The 17,396-nt window shown below is 38.5% G+C and overlaps 2 protein-coding genes across 2 annotated transcripts in view; one reads left to right on the top strand and one right to left on the bottom strand.

Moving 5' to 3' along the window:
* The window catches only part of ZFAND3 (zinc finger AN1-type containing 3), a 325,188-nt gene that overhangs the window by 110,724 nt on the left and 197,068 nt on the right, over positions 1 to 17,396 (top strand). The gene's annotated exons all lie outside the window — the stretch shown is intronic.
* On the bottom strand, positions 5,190 to 7,489 carry LOC121106042 (alpha-endosulfine-like). Its single transcript, XM_040644650.1, has one exon. It carries the CDS (start codon positions 7,278 to 7,280, stop codon positions 6,909 to 6,911), a length of 372 nt encoding a protein of 123 aa, XP_040500584.1. The 5' UTR covers positions 7,281 to 7,489; the 3' UTR covers positions 5,190 to 6,908.

Genomic DNA, 17,396 nt, shown 5'->3' with positions numbered 1-17,396 from the left:
TGGCTCAGTTGTTATGCGTCTGCCTTCAGCTCAGGGCGTGATCCCAGCGTTAGGGGATCGAGCCCCACATCAGGCTCCTCCGCTGGGAGCCTGCTTCTTCCTCTCCCACTCCCCCTGCTTGTGTTCCCTTTCTTGCTGGCTGTCTCTCTCTCTGTCAAATAAATAAATAAATAAAATCTTAAAAAGAAAGGGGGGGAAGAGAAGAAAAAATAAAACAAGACGAAATCACAGAGGGAGACAAAGCATAAGGGACCCTCAATCATAGGAAACAAACTGAGGGAGGGTTGCTGGAGGGGAAGGGGGGTGGGGAATGGAGTAGCTGGGTGATGGACATTAAGGAGGGCACGTGATAGAATGAACACTTGGTATTATATAAGACTGATGAATCACTGACCTCTACCTCTGAAACTGATAATATATTTTGTGTTAATTGAATTTAAATTTAAAAAAAAGTAAAAAAAAAAATAAAGCAAGTATTCTGGGGAGTCACCAAAAAATGATTTACTCTAATGTTATGATTTGAGGTATAGTGGATTAAAAATGTTCTGGATTCTTTTTATCTGAGGTAATTATGTAGTTGTAAAAAAAAAGAAACAGGAAAAGTTATTTTTATTATGGTATATTTTTTTCCATTCCCCTGTTTGCTGTTTTTCTGCTTGTCAGCCCCCCTTTTACATGTTTAGTATTTTCTTTCCTCAGATCACAATTCTCTGTATATTTTCTCTGTATATGGGTATAGTTCTCTTAAGAACACCTGCAGTTTGGATAAGGAATTCTCCCACCTTTGAGTTGATACATTATCCTTCCCAGTTGAGAGTGTTAACTATTTTAATATTACCTCTAAAGAAAGGATAAAAATGTACTTAACAGATTTGCAACTTATTTGAAGTTATGGAAAGAAGGTCTAAACTATTAAAAAGGATGGTATTTAAGCATCCTTGAATATAAGTTATCAATTCATCTTGCCACAGATCTTTCCAATTTTTAAAGCTATGTGAGCATCTTTTTGGGTCACTTTTAGCTTTTTTACCCCCTTCATAATATTCTAAAATAATATTCTTTCATGCTGTCCTTTTCTTTTATTAGATATTTTTATATTGTTTGTATGACTTTACTAAAAGAATCAGTAAATGTCTATAATAGAAAGCCACAAAATTTCATGACATGGTGTTTATAGTTATGGTGAATAAACACTTTTTGGGCATCTTTTTAAAAATTTATTTTCTTTCTTATAAATAAGAGAGCACGCACACGAGAGTGCATGAGCTTGGGGAGGGACAGAGGCAGAGAGAGAATCCTAAAGCAGTCTCAGCACTGAGTGTAGAGCCCGACATGAGGCTTGATCATATGACCCATGAGATCATGACCTGAGCCAAAACCAAGAGTCAGATGCTCAACCGACTGAGCCACCCAGGCGCTCCTGAACCAGTACTTTTTAATGCAGTTTTTCAAATTGGGTGTTGTGGTTCATCAATGGTTAGAGAAATCAATTTAATGGGTCATGATTGCATTTAATTAATTAATTAAGATTTACTTATTTTAGTGGGGAGGGGCAGAGGGAGAGAATCTTTAAGCAGACTCTCCGCTGAGTGCGGAGCCCAGCCATGGGGCTTGATCTCATGACATGTGAGATCATGGCCTGAGCTGAAACCAAGAGTCAGATGCTCAACCAGCTGAGCCACCCAGACGCCCCATTGTTGCATTTTTAAAAATTGGGTACGATAGAAAATAATCAGTGCTTTGCAGACATTTAAGGGCAAGTATTGTTTTCTGAAACCTTTGTTGAGTTACATATATAAATGAAAATAATGTATTACTGGGGTTATGATTTAAAACCACTGTGGTTTGAAAACCACTGAATTGCAGAAATTTACTGGAAAGTCATTGAGTTATTTGGGATCCTGTTTTCTTTGGAAAATAGGACATATTTCTTTTCTGTCTTTAGGCAAAGGATTAACCAGTTGATTTTTTTGTGACCTTTGTCTATTCTTAACTCTTGAATAGTTTGAATTATATGATTTTCTGTGTGAAAGCATGAGCTAATAAACCTGATTGCTGCTGTGTTAAAATATATATGAAAAGTCAAGCATAGACTCTAAAGGGTAGTCTTGCCTCTTACAAAAGTAGAAATTATATTGGCTATGGTATTTTCTGTTTGAGTGCAAACCCAATTTAGATACTAACTGGTCTTTGATATTATGGGACATTTAGTACCTCATTCACAAGACCTCTTGTATGTATTACCATATTAGTGGTGCTTTTCATAGAATGGTTTTGCTAAATAAAAGTATGGTTGAGAGAAACACCAAATGGGATGATCACAAGTGGGGAAGGCAGAAATTTTTGAAGAACTGACTGAAGTAACTCCGTTAGCAATGTGGCATTATCTCCACCACCCTTAGACATGCTTACTGTAGAGGAGTGTGGTGACTAGGAAGTTGCTATAATGTATATGCCATTTTATGCTTTATAAGGGAGTGAGTCTGAAGATATGTCCCAGGGGGCATATCTCTGAGTAGCACTGATGATAGATGCTTATCAGAAGACAAACTTAACATGTGATCAGTGTAAAAAGAACCAGTTGGTCCTGTATGTGTTTAATGTTTAATAATTTTGGGTAATTTCCTTTAAAAACTGATACTAAAATGTTTATTATTTATAGACTGACAAAAGTACTTCATTGAGAAGTCAAAGTAAGCAATTTATTTAAACTGTAGACATGAATTGAATATATTGTCCACTTAAGATACGTGCTAGTTCTTGATTCATACAAGATGGGATAAATAAGGAGAGATGATTATTCGTAGTACAAGAAGCTCCTTTTTTTTTTTTTTTTAAAGATTTTATTTATTTATTTGACAGAGAAAGAGTGAGCCAGCGAGAGAGGGAACACAAGCAGGGGGAGTGGGAGAGGAAGAAGCAGGCTCCCAGCGGAGGAGCCTGATGCAGGGCTCGATCCCAGAACGCGGGGATCACGCCCTGAGCCGAAGGCAGACGCTTAATGACTGAGCCTCCCAGGCACCCTGCTCCTTAAAAAAAAAAAAAAAAAAAAATTACAGACTAGTTCTCTTAAAAGGGAATACTTTTAATAAGAAGCAGAAACAGACTCATAAATACAAAGAACAAACTGGTGGTTGCCAGAGGGGAAGGCAGTAGGTGTACAGGCAAAATGGGTAAAGGTGAGTGGGAGGTACAGGCTTCCAGGTATGAAATGGGTAATTCATGAGGATGAAAGGTACTGCATAGGGAATGTAGTCAATGTGATAGTATTGTATGGGGACAGATGGTAGCTACACTTGTGGTGAACACAGCATAACATATAGACTTGTCTAATCACTGTGTTTTACACCTGAAACTAATGTAACATTGTGTGTCAACTAGACTTCAGGTGTTAAAAAAAAAAAAGTTTAACACATTATTATGTCGATTTACCGAAAGGGACAAGAATAGAAGAACTGAAGTATAAGAGATCTCTTGTCATTTGAAGATGAATTAAAACTACAGATAAACATTTCTTAAATTATAAGCTAATGGTACAGTTATTTAATTTTATGAAAACTAGGTTTTTTTAAAGATTACTTGAGAGAGTGAGTGAGCAAGTGAAGGAGAGAACACACAAGCAGGGGGAACGGCAGAGGCAGAGGAAGAAGCAGGTTCCCGCTGAGCAGGGAGTCTGATGTGGGGCTCGATCATGGCCTGAGCGGAAGGCAGATGCTTAACTGACTGAGGCACCCAGGTGCCCCTGAAAATTAGTTGCAATGTAACTTTTCAAATATATGTATTTCTTAGAAGATAAATTTATCTTTGTTTCATGGTTACTTGTGCTTGTGTCTCATTATTGGTAAAGAATATTATAATAAATAAAATGATGCATGTCATATAAGTGGCACATTCTAACATGACTCTAGAGCTAAGTGGTACCTAGTTTTATAGGATTCTGTTTTCAGGTACCTATTCAAAAGAGTAATCTTAGATGCTGGTTTCTGATACTTTGGAGAGAAAATATTGTTACAATTAATGTATTTCTGTTGTCAGCTGGGAGAAAACTTCTGTGTAGTACTTTCATGTTCACTTTTATTATTTCTCAATATTGTCATATAGTTACTGTTTTCAATTCAAAATGGACTTTGGGGAGGCTTTAAGTGTTTGAAATGGCCAGAATTCAAGCAGGATTTCATTTTCCTCATTGCTTCATACTTTATATCCAATTTGAAAATTATCAAACTTTTTCATTGCTGTCAAATTTTCTACCTCAATCAAAAATTATTATTGAATAATAGAGTTCCCTAATTTATGCTCTTAACGTGCCATTAGTTTGGGATTTTTGTTTTCCCTTTCAAAAATAACATAGAGACATTAATTAAATGCTGATTGACAAGACTACAGAGCAGTATGTGTGGTATCCTGTTTTTAATTAGACTACACATAATTTATTTTTATTTTTATTGAAACATAGTTGACGCACAATGTTACATTACTTTCAGGTGTGCAGTGCAGGAATTCGACAAGTCTATATGTTATGCTAGGCTTTCATCTGTCACCATACAACACTATTACAGTATCATTGACTGTATTCCCTGTGCAGTACCTTTCATCTCCGTGACTTATTCCGTACCTGGGAGCCTATATGTCCCACTTTCCTTCACTCATTTTGCTCACACCCCTCCCTTTCCTCTGGCAACCACTTGTGTGTTCTCTGTATTTATGGCTCTGTTTCTGCTTTTTTGTCTGTTTATTTTGCTTTTTAGATTCCACATATAAATGAAATCATGCAGTATTTATCTTTCTCCTGACTTCTTTTTTAAAGAAAATGTACAAAATTGTATATATATTAAAAAATATAGGTATATATATAAAATAACATGGCATATTTATGTACAACATGGCTGGCACAGTTGAGAAAACTGTACAAGGGTTTTCCACATTTTCCCTTTCCCGCATGGGCTTTAGACTAAGGAAGACAACATGAGTAAATGGAGCAAGAAACACAAAAATTACGTACAAGTGGGGCACCTGGGTGGGTGGCACAGCGGTTAAGCGTCTGCCTTCGGCTCAGGGCGTGATCCCGGCGTTCTGGGATCGAGCCCCATATCGGGCTCCTCCGCTATGAGCCTGCTTCTTCCTCTCCCACTCCCCCTGCTTGTGTTCCCTCTCTCGCTGGCTGTCTCTATCTCTGTCGAATAAATAAATAAAATCTTTAAAAAAAAATTATGTACAAGTGACAGTGAAGGAATCTGGAGGCCCGGGAATCCAGGGGTCCTGCTCTTTCCATTCCTTCCTCACCAGCTTTGTCCTCTCCAGTCTGAGTGATAGCCTTGACAAGTGAATGGCCAGTCAGGAAAGAAGTATATACACCCACCATCACCCCGCATGCACATCAGCAAGTTCATGGTCGTTCTCATCCAGCCAAACGTTTGGCATATCAGAATTTGTGAGGTGAGAGGGCAAGAGAGGATTACAGAATCTTGCCATCGTGAACAGTTGGTTCTCACTCTGGCCCTGTCTGTCCTAACTAGCAGTGGGATTCAGGCCAAGCTAGTGATAAGTAGACTGAAGGCGCTGGCCACGTGCACCTGCTCATGGATTCATACTGCTGCTCTCCTCATCCCATAGGAGTCAAGTTATTGAGCTCTAGGAAGGCATAGATTTCTCAATGCTCCTTTTCTCTCTCCCTGACCACTTCGAACCCCCACCAAAGGTGAATTATCTCCTAAGAACCTGCCGCTTCAGCTCTGCCATAGTGCCAAGGCCTGGAGGCTGGCTCATTTGTCCCTTCCTTAACAGTACATCTGGCATCTGATTACATCTGAAATGTGGGATTTTACCACATGTGTGTGACTGAGCATGTGTTCTCAGACCCATAGCTTTTTAGCAGCAAAGGCCAGGAAAGTGGGTGGGGGCAAGATGCTTCCATAGAAGGTAGATTCTTAAAACTTTTTCCTTGACCCTTAAGACTACGATGCTTATGAGGCCCTCTTGCCTGAATTTGTAACCCTAAATCTCAACTTCCTCTCTCTCCATGTAGTCTAAAATGGTTCCCATCTGTAGGCTCACCCATAGGCCTTCCTTACTTAGTTTTACAGTGAGTACCATGGATTTTTTTTTCAGCTGGAAGTTATATAATTTTTAAATTAGAATCAGTCTTACCTATATTCAGCTCTTTTACAAATGAGGAAATAGAAATCCATAGAGGTTAAATGACTAAGGTCACACATCAGTTCTGCTGAGACAGAGTGCAGCTAGAACCCAGATATCTTGACTCCAAACCCAGTGCTCTTTCCACTGTCCCATGATACTTGCAAAAGCAACATGCTGGAAGAGAAAGAGAAGGTGCCCATTTCATGTAAATGATGTTCTCCAGTCTTTATCTTATTTAAGAGCCAGGGCAAACTGTCAGACACACTCACTGAGTAAGGGAGATTAAGTGGGCATTTAGTTTTAGGCAAGCAAATCAGTTTTTCTTTTTGAGTATTCTCTAAACCTGCCATGATGGAAACACGAAGCAATAGCAGCCTAAGGGGAAAAAAAACGTGAAGCACAGAAAACAGATCTCATTCAATCTATTTGCCTTTTCCCAAGTATGTCAGGTTAGCCTCCAGATGTAAATCTACCGTATTATTTCCAAGGCTCAGCCTAACCAATTTTGGGATATTCTCTTCCAAAAGGAGAAATTACATCTTCCCTTTTGCAAACAAAAGAATGTTTGCAGCATTATCCAATCCTAGTCTCTTATTTCTGGCCCCTACCTGGGCCATAGTGAGGGTGTGGAAATCCTAATTTAACCATAGAAATGAACTCCCAGCCTTTTTTTCAGCCCAGATCACTTTCTGAACAGCTGCCACCAGAATTACAGTCATTTTTGGCTAGCAAGGTGAGAAGATCTAACGAGGCGTTCATTCCATCCCTGCCTATGATATAGAAAAGTCCAGGGGAGAGTGGGGGGGGCAGGTTACCCCAAAATTTGCTGGTGACAGATCCTGTGGGATGGGGATGTGATCACCAGTCACCAGGTTCTTGTCTGGTCCTGCACTTGGGAGCTGCTTGTTCTTCATCTTGGCTTTGGCCATGTTGTACTCTCTTGAGTCAGAGTATGTTTGCCTTTTCTGGACTCTGTTCATGAGGAAGTCAGAGCCTCCAGGCTTTTGTCTTAGGCTTGGATATTTGGCCTTTAGCTTTGCCTCCTTGGCTCTCTCAGGGAGAATACCTTCTTTCTCCTGTGTGTCCTGCATCTCCTCAGCAGTCTCTTCTGCAGGATTCTCCTCTTCTTGTTTCTGCGACATGGTGAGACCAGGACTGTGGAGTGTAGGAGGCTTGGGAAGTCAACCAGAAAAGGCAAGGGGAAATGGGGACAGTCTGCACTAGTGCTTTGACTCACTGGGGTTGCTCAGTCAAAATGGTGGCCCTTGCCTCTGACCCCTCCCTACCTCCCTCCCTTTTTAAAAAATTAATTTATTATTTATTTATTTGAGAGAGCACAAGCAAGGCAGGGGGGAGAGGGAGAAGCAGGTTCCCCACTGATCAGGGATCCCGACACGGTGCTCAATCGCAGGACCCTGGGATCATGTCCCGAGCTGAAGGCAGGTGCTTAACCAACGGAGCCACCCAGGCACCCTGCCTCTGACTTATTTCACTTAGCACAATATCTTCTAGGTCCACCCATGTTGTTGCAGATGGCGAGATCTTGTTCTTTTCCTGTGGCTGAGTGATACTTCATTGTGTATATATACCACATGTTATTTATCCATCTATTTCCAGACACTTAGGTTGCTACCATATCTTGGCGATTGTAAATAATGCTGCAATAAAGATGGGTGTGCATATATCTTTTCGAATTGGTATTTTAGTTTTTCTTTGGGTAAATACCCATAACTACACATAATTCATATGTATATAGTTGCAGGGGATAAAGCTGAAAGAGAAGGTACATGAAAAATTTAATCTTGGTTGTCTCAGAGTGGGAGTATTTTGGGGCGATTTTAATTAATTTTAATTTCGTTTATCTGTACATTCAGATTAATGTAATTGTAAAAAATATTACAGGTATTTTAAAAAAAAAGTGCGTTCTATTTATGTCAGACACATTGCAGAAGTGGTTAATTTCTTTCTGAAACGAGCAACCTAGAATTGGCCATAGCTTGCAGCATTGGGAATCTAAATGTTGACATCCAAGTTCAGTGATAAAACAATGCAGGGTATGGAGTGCAATGATAGATAAACCAAAATGCAAGCATTTCTCTTCAAGGGGACTTGTTTTTTATGGTAATTTCCAGAACAGGATAACAAATTCCTGTTTCATAGCAAGTAAATTAAAACATTTCCTCATGAACCTGTGACTCTTACTATTTGGAGTTGCACTTTAATCTCCTTTCTGCTTCCATTCGGTGTTAGAAGTTCAGGGTATAAATGGCCTGATATACCAATCACTTTTGGAAGGGAAGAAGAGTTGTAGGTTACAGCTGAACTTTGAGGTTCTGCAGTAAGAGGAACAGAGTGAATCTGAAAATTTTAAGCACTTCTTGTTACGCCTGTTTTCTTCTAGAAATTGTGGGAACTCTGTACCCATCACTAAAACAGTATAAAACAAACTACCCTCTCCAGTGAGTCATTTCATAGCATGGTGAGATTGGGGCAAGATACTAGAATTTGTATGCCTGTCATACCTTGATTTTTCAAATTTCTTTTTCCAGAAGAAAGGTAGCTGCTGATCTTAAAATGAAGCATTTGAATAGGGTGTTTCTGTCTTTGTAATTCTGTTGACTTTGCTTACTGTCCTATACTCTGATTTCTTAAAAACAAAGTCTAAGAAAGATTTCTCAAGTATAACATACACATTGATCATGCATTGGTTAATAAGAGACAGTTAGGCTCATTGAATCCTCTCAGCCAGTGGGTGTCCATTGGTGGGTATTTGGTGTGGGTGTCTGAAATTCAGGATATTATAGAAAATAATATTATAAACATCTACAAGCCAAACCAGAATTGACAAATACTAACATTTTTGTTCTTTTTGTTTGTTTTACATTATATTTATTTTTATTTATTATTAAAGATTTTTATTTACTGTCAGAGAGAGAGAGAGAAAGTGAACAAGCAGGGGGAGCGGTAGGCAGAGGGAGAGGAAGAAGCAGGCTTCCTGCGGAGCAAGGAGCCCGACATGGGACTTGATCCCAGGACCTTGGGACCCTGGGATCATGACTGGAGCCGAAGGCAGACGCTTAACTGACTGAGCCACCCAGGCCTCCCCGTATTTTATTTTTTTAAAAAATTTATTTATTTTTAGAGAGAGTGCGTGCAAGTGGAGGGAGGGCAGAAGGGGAGAGAGAATCTCAAGCAGACTTCCCGCTGAGTGGGGAGCCCGATGCAGGGCTCCATCTCACAACCCTGAGATCATGACCTGAGCCAAAATCAAGAGTTGGACGCTCAACCCAAGCACCGTGTTTTATAGCATATTTTAAAAGGGAACTAAATCCTTTAGTTTTTCTTCTACTCCAGTCATTCTTTTTCCACCTCACAAAGAATTACTGCTTTTATTTTTGTATTTATACTTTTTAATATGAATGGGTGTTTATATAAACAACATATGATTCTGTTTAAAAATGTAAGTGATATGTTGCCCTAGTCATTCTACAACTTGTATTTTTAAATAGTGTTTTTAGAAACCAATCATGTTGATACATGTTGCTCTAGTTCATTTAAACTGTTTATAATATTGTTATAATCAGTATCCTGATTTACTTTGAATAGTCTCAGTTCATAGTGTTTATGACAGTGAAACCAATAACACCTCTTTATACTCTTCTGCGTGTCCTGGTTGGTTGATAAATTATTGATCTAATACCCTGTTGATGGACATAGAAATTTCTTTCAATCATTCTTTTTATACCACAGTTGCAACCTTAAGTTTTCTTCTATTTTTTTAAAAAAACTTGTTTGAATATATTAAGACTGTTTCTGTGTTAGGAACCCTGTTCTCCGTGGTGTAGCTTCCTTGCTCTCAGATGAAAGCCAGACAAAGGGCAGCAGGTCCTTAACTGATTAGCAAAGCTTAACTCTGGCAGCCCTTTTTGACCTCTTAGTCTGTAGCAGTTTGCTGTCTCACTAATACACGTTCTTAAATTGTGTGGTTAGTTGTTATGCGATTCAAGATAAATGAAGCAGTGTGTTGAAGATGATATTGTCATGGAAATTATGTCAAAAATAATTGTGTTTGTAATGGGAAACAAAATGATCAGTGCTGTAAGTGGCAGACAGGTAGCTTCTTTTAGAGTAGAAGTAGAAAAATTTTCCCTGTGTGTTAGTATTTTAGGAGAAATGGAAGAAATTTAATAGTTATTGGGTTTTTTGTTTTTTTAAGATTTTATTTATTTGACACAGAGAGAGAGTACAAGCAGGGGGAACAGCAGAGGGAGAGGGAGAAGCAGGCTCCCTGCTGGGTAGGGAGCCCAATGCAGGGTAGATCCCGGGGCTCTGGGATCATGACCTGAGCCGGAAGCAGGTGCTTAACTGACAAAGCCATGCAGGCTCCCCAGTGATTGGGTTTTTAAGATAGTTTGGCTCTGTCATTTGACTTTATTTCTGTCCACATGCTGGTCTAAAGCTGTGTTCTTCATAAGGTGCACAGGATTATCCATTGGATAGAGAGAAAATGTTAGAATTTCTGCTTGTATACTTTTGTCATCCTATATATATATTGTTGATTTTTGTAATGTACGTAATCTTATTGGTGTTAGGTTCCTAGGGCTGCCATAGCAAATTATCACAGACTGGGTGGATTATTCTCTTACAGTCCTGGAGACCAGAAGTTTGAAGTCAAGGTGTCCGTGGTCAGGCTTGGTTCCTTTTGGAGGCTCTGTGAGGAAATCCTTTCCATGCTTCTTGCTTCTGGTGCCAGCCAGCAATTTTTGGTGTTCCTTGGCTTGTACACACGTTACTCCAGTGTCTTCCTTCATTTCCACATGGCTTTGTCTCCCATGTATCTCTGTCTTTTGGATTTAGTGCCCCCACTTATGTAGGATGATTTTATTTTGAAATTCTTAATTACATTTGCAAAGGTCTTTTTAACAGATAAGATTACATTCACAAGTTTTAGGAGATATATAATATTTTTTTTGGTGAGGGGTCTGAGGAGGGGGCACACCATTCAGTCTAGTGAAGGAATATGTGACTGTTTTTAAAACAAATAGGCATGTAAGCGATAATGTGCTTAAATTTTATACTGATGGTATACCTGTATCAAAAGAAGCTTGGAGAGTCCCCTAGTTCTGAGATCTGCTTGGGTTAGATATGGTTGGCCCTTTCATGTAATAAGGCGACAAGCCTTGATGACATACAAAGCTGTGTACTGCTCATGTTGCGTGTGTTTCATGTTCTCAGTAGACTGTGCAAACTAAATGATGGGTACATTTATGGGCTTCCTTTTAGGCTTGCCAGGAATATCGATAACTATCAGATAGACTCAGGAAAGCACCATGAGATTATTTTTGTGCTTCAGTGATCTTGACTCCACTATGCTGCAGATATTTAGAGTAATTCTTGATCTGACTCTTTGGCCTTGAGTGAGAGGGTTATGGTGAGGCTGCTTTTTGATACTTTCTGTTTATAACCTCCATGCACTTAATCCTTAGTCCACAGTAGGGGTGGTGGTGAAATGATAGGGCATTATTTGCAGGCCATTAATGTATACCGAAAATATGATTTTTAAAAAGAGTTTTAAAAATGTATTTGTCAGAGAGAGCAGGGGCAGTGGGCAGCGGCAGAGGGAGAGGGAGAAGCAGACCCCCCACTGAGCGGGGAGCCCCAACGTCAGGCTTGATCCCAGACCCAAGCCCAAGGCAGATGTTTCACGAACTGAGCCATCCAGGCGCAGTGCCTAAAATATGATTTTTAACAATGCAGAATACTATATCATTTAGAAGCCCCACTGCTCAGCTGTTTCGTACTGTGCGAAGTAGAACTTACTGTATGTTAACAATCTTAATTATTACCAAAGGTTTGTTTTCAATTTTTTAAATTTACTTTTTGACTAAATACTGGATAAAGAGAGGAAAAAGGTACTTTAACTCAAGGCTTCTGGTTTGAAGAAAAGTAAGGGTACATATTAAAAGGCAAATACTTAAAAAAAAAAAGGATTCTTGAAATTTAAGTAGCACAAGGATTACTGTTGGTGAAATAGGATGGAGAAAGGGCACAATTATATTTATGTTTTTTAAAAAGTGGTAAAAGCCTGAGATGAAGTAATTGCAATAGTAAGATTTCTGTAGCCTTTTTATATTATAAAGCCATTTTGCACAATATTATGTGATTTGATCCTCACAACTTTGGTGATTTTGTATCTCCATATTACAGATAAGGAAACTGCTGAATGGGTTAAATAATTTTCCCAAGATTAAATAAATTTTATTTATTTATTTTTAAAGATTGTATTTATTTATTTGAGAGAGAGCAAGCATGAGCAGAGGGCAGAGGGAGAAGCAGATTCCTCGGTAAGCAGGGAGCCCAATGTGGTGCTCGATCCCAGGACCTTGATCATGACATTAGCCGAAGGCAGACGCTTAACTGACTGAGCCACCCAGGCGCCCCCACCAAGATTAAATAAATTTTAAAGCAAGGAACTGAGATTTGATTTTAGGGATTTAGATGCTAATTATAATCTTTGCTGACTGTTAAATTTTGTGAGGAGTGAAGGTAGTTTATATGAGATCGTACTGTAGAGACCCCGTGAGGAGGTAGCAGCAGTATTGTTTTGCATTTGTATGTAGTTTAAGGGCATACTCTTTTCCTGTTCTCTTTTCTTTTAGATCTCCAGGGAAAATCAGAGAAACAGTGCTGGAAGCTTCACAGAGTATCTAATTTGGGAAAAGGTGTTCATGTGTGCGGGAAGGGAGGGTTGTCTGATGCATTTTCTATTTTGGTGGTGAGATCTTCATTTTCTAATGTCTTTCTTTTTCTTGTTCATATAACTTTTAGCTCATTAACCTTTCTCTCTGTGCTGCATAGTGAAGTACCATTTCTAATTTAGTCTCCTGTGTTTAGGTTCTCAGAAGATTTTTTAAAAAAAATGTTTGGAGGTGTGATTTAATTGCAGGGCTGTTTGCACGTTGTCGGTGTGAAAGCAAAGATGAGCTTCATATTTAGATAGTGCAGCCTGCAGGTTTCATTTGTTAAACCTTCTTGGTATTCCTATTCTCTCAAACATGTGTGCATAATAGTGGTGGGAAAAAAAAGTCCGGTTTTGTTGTATCCATAGTTAGCAATTTGGTTGAGTTATGGAAAAGCCTGTCCTCTGCCTTGTGTATTTGCTCATTTGGAAACATTGTATAGTTTATAGAGACACTAGTGATTTGTTCCCCAGCCTCCCTGTGGGTTTTGTTCCATATTACAATCTAATTCCGCCTCCCTGTCCCATACTCCTGTGCTGTTAATTTGTACATTTCGATGCAGTTTGTTTCATCGTGTGTTTTTGTAATCCAAACTGAATGTAACGAGCTATGTGCTTTAGGGACCTGGCTTTGCCTTGCCAATTAGAAGAAAGTAGTTGCTGAGAAAGAGTATGTTTTAAATAAAACATGGCACCTCTGAGTAGGAGTGACACTCATTTGGGAGTAAAAGAGATGGTTTTAACTCTTTGACTAACAAAGAAGAGTCATTACTAAAGATCAGCACTTTTGGGGGGGAAAGAAGGGTTAAGATTTACCTCCATAAAATAATGGTTTTATAAATTTCCACATAGCCTGATTAAAATTTAAAAGTTTGTCATTTCGTATCCACTTTTTTCTTCATGATCAAGACGTGTTAGCAAAATTCCGGATTCCTGTGTAATTATCCAGTGCTTGCTACAGTTCTGAATTTTCAACTGTTCATGCTTAGGAAGATGCAGGTATATAAAACTGTAGTTATGTTAGCCTCTTTATTTTTCTAATACGTGAAGCAAAGTTTTCAATGTAGTAGAGAACTCCTAAACAATACTTGAAAATGTTGAGGAAAAGTTTAAGATTTTGCCAAAGTATGTGGATTGTTACTTTATTTTCTGATGATATTAGAATTTTGAGCCATCAATGACTTAAAACTATTTGGAATTTTAGTAGTGGCTTTTCCCCCCTTTATCCATAATTATTTTTTTATTTTATTTTATTTTACTTTACTATTTATTTATTTATTTAATAATATTTATTTTGTTATATTAGTCACCATACAGTACATCCCCAGTTCTTGATGCAATGTTCCATGATTCATTACTTGCATATAACACCCAGCGCACCATGCAATATGTGCCCTCCTTAATACCCATCACCGGCCTATCCCATTCCCCCACCCCAACCCTCTGAAGCCCTCAGTTTGTTTCCCAGAGTCCACAGTCTCTCATGGTTCATTCCCCCTTCTGTTTACCCCCCCTTCATTCTTCCCCTTCCTTCTTGTACCGATCTTCCTATTTCTTATATTCCATAAATGAGTGAAACCATATGATAATTGTCTTTCTCTGCTTGACTTATTTCACTTAGCATAATCTCCTCCAGTCCCGTCCATGTTGCTGCAAATGTTGGGTAATCGTTCTTTCTGATGGCTGAGTAATATTCCATTGTATATATGGACCACATCTTCTTAATCCAGTCATCTGTTGAAGGGCATCTCGGCTCCTTCCACGATTTAGCTATTGTGGACATTGCTGCTATGAACATTGGGGTGCATATGGCCCTTCTCTTCACTACGACTGTATCTTTGGGGTAAATACCCAGTAGTGCAATGGCTGGATCATAGGGTAGCTCAATTTTTAACTTTTTAAGGGACCTCCACACTGTTTTCCAAAGTGGCTGTACCAACTTGCATTCCCACCAACAATGTAGGAGGAATCCCCTTTCTCCACATCCTCTCCAACATTTGTTGTTTACTGCCTTGTCCATTTTTGCCATTCTAACTGGTATAAGATGGCATCTCAATGTGGTTTTGATTTGAATTTCCCTGATGGCTAATGATTTTGAACATTTTTTCATGTGTCTGTTAGCCATTTGTATGTCTTCATGGGAAAAGTGTCTATTCATATCTTCTCCCCATTTATTGATTTGATTATTTGTTTCACGTGTATTGAGTTTGAGAAGTTCTTTGTAGATCTTGGATACAAGTCTTTTATCTGTAGTGTCATTTGCAGATATCTTCTCCCATTCCGTGGGCTGCCTCTTAGTTTTTTGGTTTAGTAGTACTTTCATCCAAATTTAAAGGACCAATGCCTTTGTATAGATCTTCATAGGCTGTTTACTCCATAGGGAGACACCCTTCCTAAGTGGGTTCCAGTATTTTATTTGTATCTATACTACAGATAATAGACTTCTGTTTTTAGCGGATATATTCAATAAATCCTTGAAATGAACATTGGTACAAGGAAAGCATGAAGTTGCATGTGTTTTCTTGCTTTTTATAGGACTTACTTTGAAGGAGAATAGGACTTTGTCAAAAGTTTTGGAATAAAGACACTAAGAAGAAAGTTATATAAAGACTTGGTAATGACTTTAGAAACATTATAACGTTTATTAACCTATATAAGCAAAAGAGAACAAGAGGAACGCATTTTTTTTTTAAAGATTTTATTTATTCATTTGACAGAGAGAGAGACAGCCAGCGAGAGAGGGAACACAAGCAGGGGGAGCAGGAGAGGAAGAAGCAGGCTCCCAGCGGAGGAGCCTGATGTGGGGCTCAATCCTAGAATGCCAGGATCATGCCCTGAGCCAAAGGCAGACGCTTAACGACTGAGCCACCCAGGCGCCCCGAGGAACACATTTAATGAAACAATTTAAAGTATGTAGGTGTGCCCTGTTGCAAAAAGCTGTTGCTGGAAAAATGAGCTCTGTACTAGAGGAAGCTAGTTTAATTGGACTAAATTAAAATCAACCTGCACATTTCTGTCACTGTCCTGCGAAAGTCTTGCAAGCCGTTTTGATGGTTTGAAGAGACGGTATAACAATATTATTTAATGTCCCATACGTCATTTTTGAAGATCAACACCCGTAGTGATAATATTTCAAGCTCAAACAATTTTCTGAGTAAAGATAATTAAGGCTTAAATTTTCTGCTACCTTCTCCTTAACACTATTCTGACCTGTGGCTGAATAGCCCAAGACAGATAACTGAAGATATTCAACATCTTCAGAAATCACTGAATTTGCCAGCTTTCCAAAAAGTTGACTCATATGGCTTCAGATCTAGTAGCTATTAATTTCCATACTTGAATCAAAAATTAATGTCAGAAAGACTTTTTTCAAAAAGTTTTTAAACACAGGTCCTAGACTTATAATGGCAGTCAAGAGCTAAATTAGATTGTTCATTTCTTCTGCGTCCCTTCAGTTACTGAGTATACATCAGAGGTGTTCTATAACACTGTTTTTAGAAAGTCTGGAAGTGTTAAATCCCATTAATCATGTGATATTAGGGAATGTGATCATTGACTATCTGATTGGAAGGAATCTTAGAGCCTTTTCTGTCCAAAACACTGGTGCTTATTCCAAATGTCTGCTGAATTAGTGAGTTGTAAAGTGAAGTGGTAGGGTTAAAGTGGCTTGTTTTTTCATGTTTTATGTCTTTCAACCTCCGTTCCTTTTCTCCTTCCAGTATAACTATGCTATGTTAGTAATCTTGAAGATGGGACTAGAAAAAAAATCTATAACAAAGTGGCAATAAAGCTTTTATTTGTGGGTCCTTCTAAGACATTATGTGTTTTTCTGTTAACTGTTAATTCATTTGCTGATTAAATTTTGCAAGGTTACTTAAGTTTATTCATTGTTTAGTAGAGTTGGCATAATTGACAACCTTGTGCACACATATCTTCTAAGATGTATTGATTACAATTTTTTTATTCTAAGACTTTTCTCAGGCTTGCATAATAATGAGATTTTATTCCCATATAGCAATTAAAGAATCACTAAAATGTCTTAAAATGTTTTCTACATTATTGGTGCCTTACAAAATCCCCCTGAATGTGACAAAAAGTCTATTACAGCCCTTTTTGGTCAACCCAGGATAAAGTGTTTTATGTACCAAGATATATGCTCTTTGGGAGTGGATGTTTTTTATGGTGTCCTTCTAACAAGTAGTCTGGCTGTATAAGATACCATAACCCAAACAAAATTCTCTCAAAATTGTTAAAAGGCCCTGAAGGAGGAGGGACCTAAAAAAGAGGAGGGAAAAACCTTTGTATGCTTCCCTCGGGTCAAAATTTGTCTTTATTGAGGGGAAAGTCAAAAGCAATGAATTCATTTTTCTTTGGGGATGACTGAGGTCTTATGTTTCAACCTGCAGTGGGTGGCACATAGAGATGGTGCCACTTAATAGCTTATGTAGCAATTTAAAACCTTTGGTAGTGGTATCACTAGATACTTAATATTTTGTCTCTTGAGAGGCTTCATGAAACT

Source organism: Ursus maritimus, unplaced genomic scaffold (assembly GCF_017311325.1).
Source record: "Ursus maritimus isolate PB19 unplaced genomic scaffold, ASM1731132v1 scaffold_30, whole genome shotgun sequence".
NCBI classification, from domain to species: Eukaryota; Metazoa; Chordata; class Mammalia; order Carnivora; family Ursidae; genus Ursus; species Ursus maritimus.
Note: the sequence above shows the minus strand (reverse complement) of the source record. Positions and strands in the feature narration are given on the sequence as shown.